The sequence below is a fragment of the Ovis canadensis genome, chromosome 12 (assembly GCF_042477335.2).
Source record: "Ovis canadensis isolate MfBH-ARS-UI-01 breed Bighorn chromosome 12, ARS-UI_OviCan_v2, whole genome shotgun sequence".
Lineage (NCBI taxonomy): Eukaryota > Metazoa > Chordata > Mammalia > Artiodactyla > Bovidae > Ovis > Ovis canadensis.
In genome coordinates this window covers 75,568,744-75,578,706 of record NC_091256.1, presented here as the reverse complement: position 1 = coordinate 75,578,706, position 9,963 = coordinate 75,568,744, and the positions used below count along the sequence as shown (strand labels likewise).

Here is a 9,963-nt window from a genome sequence, read left to right as displayed (position 1 = left end):
TCTGATGCTGGGAAAGATTGAAGGCTGAAGAAGGGAACGACTGAGGATGAGATGGTTGGACGGCATCACCGACTCAATGGACATGAGTTTGAGCAAACTCCAGGAGTTGCTGATGGACAGGGAAGCCTGGCGTGCTGCAGTCCATGGGGTCACAAAGAGTCGGACATGACTGAACAACTGAACTGATACATGCTTAAGGACTTCGGGTGGCAACTAATGGAAATACATAACAGTGATCACCACGCGGTCCTTCAAGCGGGCTGAGGAAGAGGAGAGTGGGAATAATGAGGGTGAGCACAATGACTCATGACTGTCAACACATAAAGTGTCCTAGGAGACGGTGTGGAGATGGAAGGGGTGGAGGGGAAGCAAGGAGAGGGACGAGGTGCTCTTGCAGCTGATTCAGGGGCAAAACTTGTCTTAACACCGGAGGCAACCACAAGCGTATTAATAGCAAGAGTATCCCAGGGAATGTGTAAGAGAAGGGAAACTGCTAGCACGTAGTAACCCAGGTTTGACAAAAGTATAGAGCTCCTCCCCGCTCCAGGAGCTGCAGGGCTATTAGTAGAAAGCGCCTCCTTTTGGGGAAGTCAAGTCTCTGCTCCCTTCGCAGGGGCCTCCCTCTCACAGAAGGGAGAGCCTCCCAAGGAGGGGCTCTGGCACCACCTCAGGTAAAGAAACCAACAGATCTTGTCCACATCCCAAGCCTGGCTCCTATTTTAGATCAGAACAAAGGCTCTGAGCTCAGAATTTGATTCTCACAGCCAGAGGGAGAAAAAAACCCAACATGTTCACTTAAACAGTAAGATATTACGCTTTTATCCAGAATGGAATATGCATTCATGTATATTTTCATCTTTGGAACAGGTGGTTTGAAATGCAAATAAAGTAATAAGTGTCAGAGCCGTATCCTAGCAGTAGCTACTTTGCAAACGTTACCATGGCACCAATTCAACAGTGTTCTTAGACGCAGCCACACCTCGGCAAGGTCTTTCTAACTCGGGACAGCCAAGTTCAAAGAAACTAATGGACGCAAACTGCAAAAAGAGTTCTGAACCGATACAGGAGGCGAATCTTAACAACACAGTTGCCCTCTGAAACAACTGCTTGAAACAGGGCATGAGACTTGAAGGGGGAAAGAAAGGAAATGGACTGACTCCTAGAACACCTGGAATGTGATCCAAGCGTGGAGACAAAATGATGGTAATTATAACTGCTAACACTTGTTTTTAGCTGCTGACAGATTGCGCACAGATTGGGAAGGGCAGACTCCATTTTCCAACTACTCCGGTGCAAACTGTGCTTTACCAGCACTCACTAAATCCTGGCTGAGTGAAGAGAAAGCAGACTGTCCTCCTGTATGGATCATTGGTGTTAAACTAAGGAAGGCGGTCCTCCCACGGCCGTAGCCCAGGGGGCCACTCGCTAGGGGTGGAGACAGGGAGCTGGGTTCTGCAGCTCTCCACTTCCTACCACCAGGAGATCTGCTCAGCTGAGGGCGGCATGCATTTATTTCTCAAGTGCGGACAAAGCAGAAGGAAGAGAACTGGGGGATAGGGACACAGGATGATGGGGAAACAAGTCTTAGCCAACTCGGCCTGTGAACCAATCAAGGTTCCTGAGGTAGTCCAGGGGCTAAACAGGGCAGGTCTCAACCTGGTTAGGGGAAAATGAAAGGCCAGATACCAAAGGTTAACACAAGACGGTCTGTCATCAGTGGCAAATTGCTGATACAGACCACAAATTCTGTAAGAGTTCAAAGCGGGTGGGAATTCTTTCCTGCTTCCCCTTCAGATAAGGGTGATTACAGATCTTCTGAAAAAGTGAAGACGTGCCAATAGGGAGCCACAGTTGGTTGGCACTGAAAGCCATCAGCAAGAATGAGATTCCAAAACTCCCATCATTACCTATATAAGCCACTAGTCCTCAAGATCCCCCTTAAGACAGTAATGATGCATCGTTAGTGGCTAAGATAGCCTAGCAGAGGGATACAAAGGAAGGATGCTTAGAAAAGCAATCAGGACTTTCCATACCACCTTTATCTTAAAAACCCAAAGATTTCTCCTTACCAGAAGGGTAATTCTGGGACTATTACATACGGAGATCTCCATACCCTCTTCCCCTGCAAAAAAAGTAAAGGCAGAAACGGGCCTCTTGGTACTGCTTCCATAACGTTTTAGCCAAATCAATCTGTAAATTTTCTGTGGGTGAGTTGACATTGTAATTTGAGTTATAATCTGGATATCAGGTGTACCTCCCAATGGCAGACCACACTCAGCGCACAATATTTGAAAGAAAGTGAGACTTCGGGCTTGGTTTTGGCAAGTTTTGATATTCTTAGGTCCAGTCTCATGTGTAAGGCTGAGAGAGGCACAGATCCAAGGAGAAAACAATGCTCAGGATCAAGCCGGAGACGGTGTCAGGTTCTAGGTGATCGGTCCATTGCCAAGGGTTAATCAGGGGAAGAGGCAGGATCCCAAGGAAAACCTTCGCAGGGTGTAAGAAGCCTTGGATCAGGAAAATACAGCACTAAGGAGCCATCTGAAGCAAACACACCCAATCCTGTGGACCAAGTTGATGTGTCAGAGGTCAGGAGAAATCTGGAATTTGATGCGTATGTGGTGCCCAGAGTCAGTGCAGAGACATCAGCCGTTAGGCTAATGGTGACATGAGTAAAGTCACATCCCATCAACTGCTGGGCTGACGCTCCTACAGTATTTTCTGCCCAGGAAAGAATTAGTAAAGGACCTCTGCAAGTTTCGGCCTGGAGATCAGGCCATACCAAATACAGCAATGACTGAAGGGACCTGGGTTGAGAAGACAGAAGTTGATCAAAGCGCTTCTATAGGAGAGGCTGTAATAAATATTTTTGAAGTGGTAAATTAAATTTCAAAAAGTGAGAAATTAATTTTGTTGCAATGGTCAGTTTGTCCCTTTTGAATTTTCTGCTTTATCCATTTTGCTGCCTGGACAAAGTGGTAAATGCAAAAACCATACATAGTAGAAGAAACTATGGGGAATACTTAAACTGCTCTTTGATGCATAGGTCTTTACTTAATACAATAGTAAAAAAAAATCATAACATTAATTAGATGACATAAAATGTAAAATTTGGTTCAATTAAAAACACCACCAGCATAATTAAAAGGCACTATAAAGCAGGTAAAATATTAACAAGAAATATGACAGCTAATGCTCTTGACACATAAGTTACTGCAAATCCATTAGAAAAACCTCAAACAAAAAGTGATAAAGAATCATACATCTTTCACAGAAGAATAAATACTACAGATCAATAAGCATGTAAAAAGGTATTACCTTTTCACCAGGAATGAAAAGGTACAAAATATAACCATAAAGAAATACTGATGCTCACTTCTTAAACTGACAAAGGGCATATTAATAATAAACAAAACTGAGAGAGTTTCTTTTGTACAAACACATAATAGTCATAAAATCATGTTGATGTATGGCAAAACCAATACAATACTGTAATTAGCCTCCAATTAAAATAAATTTATATTTTAAAAAAACAAAATGTTTCTGTAACTATATTATAATGCCCTTGGTTGCTGCTTGAGAACAATAATACTGAAGGAATATTTTTGTAAAGGAAAAATCATTACTTAAAATTTCAACTTTGAGGGCTTAACATCCAAGGCATTATTTATTTGCAATATCTTGAAGGATCATATTTGCTCTCTAGAACAGGAAAGTTTCCAAAGTGCTCTAACAAGACCCACCTACTGGAAATAAAACTCTCAAATGTCAATGAATGAGGGTCCACAACCCACAGAATACTCAAGCATTCCTTCTCCAAGAAGTCTCTACTACTAAATAAAATGGATCCCAAGGTCTTAGTCCCTGCCAAAGGATAACCACCTCCTACTTATTGCCAATGATTTGAAGAAATAGCTGATTTTACATGCAAGCACACTCAAAACCTCCATACAGTATATATATTAGATACTTTCATAGTCAGCAAAGAAACAAAGAAGAACAATATTATGAACAAAATGCAAAACCCTTGCTATGTCTTTGAACTCTAATAAATCAGAATCAGCTAGACAACCTGGGAGATTCATACTACTACTACTACTACTACTACTACTACTACTACTGAGGTAAAATGTCAGTTCAGTTCAGTTCAGTCGCTCAGTCATGTTTAACTCTTCACGACCCCATGGACTGCAGCACACCAGGCCTCCCTGTCCGTCACCAACTCCTGGAGTTTACCCAAACTCATGTCCATTGAGTTAGTGATGCCATCCAACCATCTCACCCTCTGTCATACCCTTCTCCCACTTTCAATCTTTCCCAGCATCAGGGTCTTTTCCAATGAGTCAGCTCTTCGCGTCCGGTGGCCAAAGGATTGGAGTTTCAGCTTCAACATATGAACACTTTAGGATGGACTGGTTGGATCTCCTTGCAGTCCAAGGGACTTCTCCAACACCACAGTTCAAAAGCATCGATTCTTCGGCACTCAGCTTTCTTTATAGTCTAACTCTCACATCCATACATGAATCCTGGAAAAACCATAGCCTTGACTAGATGGACCTTTGTTGACAAAGTAATATGCTTTTCAATATGCTGTCTAGGTTGGTCATAACTTTTCTTCCAAGGAGTAAGCGTCTTTTAATTTCATGGCTGCAGTCACCATCTGCAGTGATTTTGGAGCCCAGAAAAATAAAGTCTGACACTGTTTCCACTGTTTCCCCATCTATTTCCCATGAAGTGATGGGACCAGATGCCATGATCTTCGTTTTCTGAATGTTGAGCTTTAAGCCAACTTTTTCACTCTCCTCTTTCACTTTCATCAAGAGGCTCTCTAGTTCTTCTTCACTTTCTGCCATAAGGATGGTGTCATCTGCATATCTGAGGTTATTGATATTTCTCCCAGCAATCTTGATTCCAGCTTATGCTTCCTCCAGCCCAGCGTTTCTCATGATGTACTCTCATAATGTAAGTTAAATAAGCAGGGTGACAATATACAGCTTTGACGTACTCCTTTCCCAATGTGGAACCAGTCTGTTGTTCCATGTCCAGTTCTAACTGTTGCTTCCTGACCTGCATACAGGTTTCTCAAGAGTCAGGTCAGGTGGGCTGGTATTCCCATCTCTTGAAGAATTTTCCAGTTTATTGTGATCCACATAGTCAAAGGCTTTGGCATAGTCAATAAAGCAGAAATAGATGTTTTTCTGGAACGCCCTTGCTTTTCTGATGCTCCAGTGGATGTTGGCAATTTGATCTCTGGCTCCTCTGCCTTTACTAAAACCAGCTTGAACATCTGGAAGTTCACAATTCACATATTGTTGAAGCCTGGCTCGGATAATTTTGAGCATTACTTTGCTAGTATGTGAGATGAGTGCAATTGTGCAGTAGTTTGAACATTCTTTGGCATTGCCTTTCTTAGGGACTGAAATGAAAACTGATCTTTTCGAGTCCTGCGGCCACTGCTGAGTTTTCCAAATTTGCTGGCATATTGAGTGCAGCACTTTCACAGCATCATCTTTCAGGATTTGAAATAGCTCAACTGGAATTCCATCACCTCCACTAGCTTTGTTCATAGTGATGCTTCCTAAGGCTCACTTGACTTCACATTCCAGGATGTTTGGCTCTAGGTGAGTGATCACACCATTATGTTATCTGGGTCATGAAGATCTTTTTTGTACAGTTCTTCCGTGTATTCTTGCCACCTCTTCTAAATATCTTCTGCTTCTGTTAGGTCCATACAATTTCTGTCCTTTATTGAGCCCATCTTTGCAAGAAATGTTCCCTTGGTATCTCTAATTTTCTTGAAGACATCTCTAGTATTTCCCATTCTATTGTTTTCCTCTATTTCTTTGCACTGATCACTGACAAAGGCTATCTTATCTTCCATTGCTATTGTTTGGAACTCTGCATTCAAAGGGGTATATCATTCCTTTTCTCCTTTGCTTTTTGCTTTTCTTCTTCTCACAGCTATTTGTAAGGCCTCCTCAGACAGCCACTTTGCTTTTTTGCATTTCTTTTTCTTCAGAATGGTCTTGATCCTTGTCCCCTCTACAATGTCACGAACCTCTGTCCATAGTTCATTAGGCATTCTATCAAATCTGGTTCCTTAAATCTATTTCTCACTTCCAGTGTATAATCATAAGGGATTTTATTTAGGTCATACCTGAATGGTCTAGTGGTTTTCCCTGCTTTCTTCAATTTAAGTCTGAATTTAGCAATAAGGACGTCATGATCTGAGCCACAGTCAGCTCCTGGTCTTGTTTTTTTCTGACTGTATAAAGCTTCTCCATCTTTGGCTGCAAAGAATACAATCAATCTGATTTCGGTGTTGACCATCTGGTGAAGTCCATGTGTAGAGTCTTCTCTTGTGTTGTTGGAAGAGGGTGTTTGCTATGACCAGTGCGTTCTCTTGGCAAAACTCTATTAGCCTTTGTCCTGCTTCATTCTGTACTCCAAGGCCAAATTTGCCTGTTACTTCAGGTGTTTCTTGACTTCCTAACTTTTGCATTCCAGTCCCCTATAATGAAAAGGACATCTTTTTTGAGTGTTAGTTCTAAAGGTCTTGTAGGTCTTCATAGAACTGTTCAACTTCAGCTTCTTCAGCATTACTGGCAGGGGCACAGACTTGGATTACCGTGCTATTGAATGGTTTGCCTTGGAAACGAACAGAAATCATTCTGTCATTTTGAGATTGCATCCAAGTACTGCATTTCAGACTCTTTTGTTGACTGTGATGGCTACTCCATTTCTTCTAAGGGATTCTTGCACACAGTAGTAGATATAATGGTCATCTGAGTCAAATTCACCCATTCCAGTCCATTTTAGTTTGCTCATTCCTAAAATGTCAATGTTCGCTCTTGCCATCTCTAGTATGTAGTGAGTCCTTAATACGTATCAGGCACATAATAAAGCATTTTTTATTTATTTCATCATTCAATCCACAAGATAATCTTGTGAGGCAGGTTCTATGCTTATGTTCATTTCACAAAAAAAGAAAAAAAAGAAGCTGTGGCTCCCAGATGTTCTATAACTTGCCAAAAGTAACAAAGCTGGTAATCGGCAGAGCCCAGATTTGAAATAAGGCAATCTGTTTCTAGAACTTGCACTGTTAACCCATTTGTTCTTCTGCCTCAGAATCTATCAAACAAACAAAGGTGTTCTTATGTCCTTCCCTTCTGTCTCCTCCCCCAGCATTTGTCTAATTCTCAGGATTAGTATCTTGAACTTTCACTATGGGTATACAGTAAACCACTATCTTTTAGAGTCAAAAGATGTTACCATGGTTATTGCGCTACTTCCTCTAAAGAAAAGTATGACTCAGCAAATTAAAGTGCTGTTTCATTTTTCCTGGATTAGTTTTATATGTCATTTCTCTTCCTTGTTTAGGGTTGCAGCTAGAAGACAATGAAACTAACAATGGAGCCCTTATATGAGGAATACTTGGCCAATCACGGAACGATAGTAAAACCTTATTACTGGCTGAGTTTCTCTCTCGATTGCTCGAACTGTCCTTACCATATTCGGACAGGTGAAGAAGCAAGAGTTCCCTACACAGAATTTTATCAGATTTTTGGATTCCCTTACGGGCCAACATATCCTCCAACGAAACACCTCACGTTCTATGAGCTAAAAACTTCTTCTGGAAGCCTGGTGCAAAAGGGTCATGCTAGCAGCTGCACTGGGAATGATACCCACCCGGAATCCATGTTATTCGAGATGAATGGTTACTTTGACTCGGCCGTACACAGTAACGACGGCATGAGGCATATTATTCTGTACTCCAGCAACTCCCCTTGCAATGAAGCTAACCACTGCTGCATCAGCAAAATGTATACCTTCCTGGCAAAGTATCCAGACATCACTCTTAGTATTTACTTTTCTCAGCTCTATCACACAGAGGCTGAATTTCCTGCCTCGCCGTGGAACCGCGAAGCTCTCCGGAGCCTGGCCAGTTTATCGCCACGGGTCACTTTGAGCCCAATAAGCGGTGGGATGTGGTATTCTCTCCTCAGCAACTTTGTGAGTGGTGTCCAGGGAGCAACTGTTTTCCAGCCCATTTTAACCGGGAGAGCTCTGGCGGACAGGCACAACGCACATGAAATCAATGCTATAACAGGGGTGAAACCATATTTCACCGATGTTCTTCTCCAAGCAAAAGAGAATCCAAACGTAAAAGTTCAGGCAGCTTTGGAGGGCTACCCCTTAAACAATGTCTTTCCCAGGCAGTCTTTTCAAGTGACAAGCGGACAGCTGCAATCCAATCTGACCCTCGACCCCAGGGTTCCTGTCATATTCGTGCTGGTGCCTTATAGAGACCTACCACCAATCCATGTAGGACCAAGTCCACAGAAACCCAGAAATATCATAAGGCATTTAAATATGCCTCAAATATCATTCCAAGAAACCGGCGATCTCAGAAAGTCTCCCATTGGCATGCCAGTGGAGAGAGTAGAAATCACAGGACAGTTTGCAAGTAGCAAAGAAGAGAACGAAAAGAAGAAGAAAGGGAAAAACCAAAATTTGCATTCCGACAACTGGTCAGGAGACCAAACTACTACCAGAGGACTTTGATAGGCAGCAGAAATCTGGAAACTTTCTCTCTTAGGTCTGATTCAAGACAGAGATAAACTGACACACTCAAAGCAAAACATGAATTATTTATTATCTCAACTATTACAAGGCTACACTATTTTTAACATAATCCAAGATGTTTCCATAAGCAACTTGATCTCTCTTCTTTAGTTTGAAAGCGACAGTATCAAAATGGAGCCATTAGTAACTTGCTAATATTCTGATGTGGATAAGAAAATGTCATTATTCTACACTACCCACATCATCTTTCCACTAAAAAAGCCCATGGACTAAATTGCTTCCTAAATTGGTTTTGGTATAAAAAATTTACTGCAAAATTGGAAAACAGCCTGAGTTACTGACATTAAGTGCTGCTTGCAAAAGCAAACCACTGATTTTCCATTAATTGTTAACCATGGACAGAAGATTTTAGGCAGCTCATTTCCTTTTTTATCTAAAGTGGTTCAAAATAATTTGTGGGGAGAAAAGTTCTTTAGCTAATTGATTAGCTATAGCTACCAAAATTGATTTTTGAAACCAGTCACCTGCTCAGTTTGATCTTTCTTTCCAGAGCAGATGATAAAGTGGGATAATACATGAGAGTCTCCAAAAGGCCTTCCATCATACACCACATAAAATCCAAGCCACTCTTACTGGCTTTCAAGGTTCCTCCTCTACCTTCCTGCCACCCTGTCGCATCAGCAAGAGTATCAGTTCCTGCAAGTCATACACTGTCTCTCCTCTTTGGTTTTCCCTTAGGGTTTAGCACAGTATTCAAACAAAAGATGGAGAGGAAGTCTGTGAATCAGTGAATCTCCGTTTCAGTAACTTAACAAATTACCACTCCCCAACATTCCTTTTCTATTCCAGCCAAGCGCCTGCTTAGCCATACTGCAATGAATATCTTTTTTTTGGGGGGGGGGGGTGGTTAGGATCCATTCTCCCTTTTTCTAATATAGCTTCCCAAAGCATAATTTGTTTTACTTCCCCTTTTCTGACCCCTTCTCTTAAAATCTTGTTCCAAACACACTTCTAAGTAGTGCTCCTTGACTAATCCTCTGAGAATGTACATTAAAGTGCTTTGTTTATGTTTAATTATATTTGCTGCCTCACTTCCCTCTTGGAAATGCATTACAAGAAAAATGTGCATTCATTTGTAACTTATTACTCAATATGTTCTTAATATGTGTAAAAATTAATTCTAAGCTAGTAAGACAGTTTTGCCATTGGAAGAAATAACTTAAAGCACATAATACCCCACGCAGAAGGAGGAAGAGAAAGTGGAAGTTAAGGGGAGAAAGAAAAGAAAAATGTTTAGAAAAGAAATCTCTACTGAGATTAAAATAAACACAAAATTTTAAAAGGAATTTGTACTGTTAACCTGAAATTTTTAATAGA

General features: G+C 41.4%; 1 protein-coding gene across 2 annotated transcripts; it reads left to right on the top strand.

Annotated features, from left to right (window-relative positions):
* Positions 1–956: 956 nt before the first annotated feature.
* Positions 957–9,660, top strand: APOBEC4 (apolipoprotein B mRNA editing enzyme catalytic polypeptide like 4). Of its 2 annotated transcripts, XM_069544438.1 has the most exons (3): positions 991–1,203; positions 5,414–5,621; positions 7,381–9,651. In XM_069544438.1, the coding sequence occupies exon 3, from the start codon at positions 7,399–7,401 to the stop codon at positions 8,563–8,565; it is 1,167 nt and encodes a 388-aa protein (XP_069400539.1). In that variant the 5' UTR covers positions 991–1,203; positions 5,414–5,621; positions 7,381–7,398; the 3' UTR covers positions 8,566–9,651. The 2 variants fall into 2 exon arrangements, with proteins under 2 accessions (XP_069400541.1, XP_069400539.1); XM_069544440.1 differs by lacking the exon at positions 5,414–5,621 and having other exon boundaries at positions 957–1,203; positions 7,381–9,660.
* Positions 9,661–9,963: the final 303 nt, after the last annotated feature.

Bases quoted from the DNA above. Each gene is read 5' to 3' on its own strand.
- APOBEC4 (XM_069544440.1), top strand. From the start codon at position 7,399: ATGAAACTAACAATGGAGCCCTTATATGAGGAATACTTGGCCAATCAC.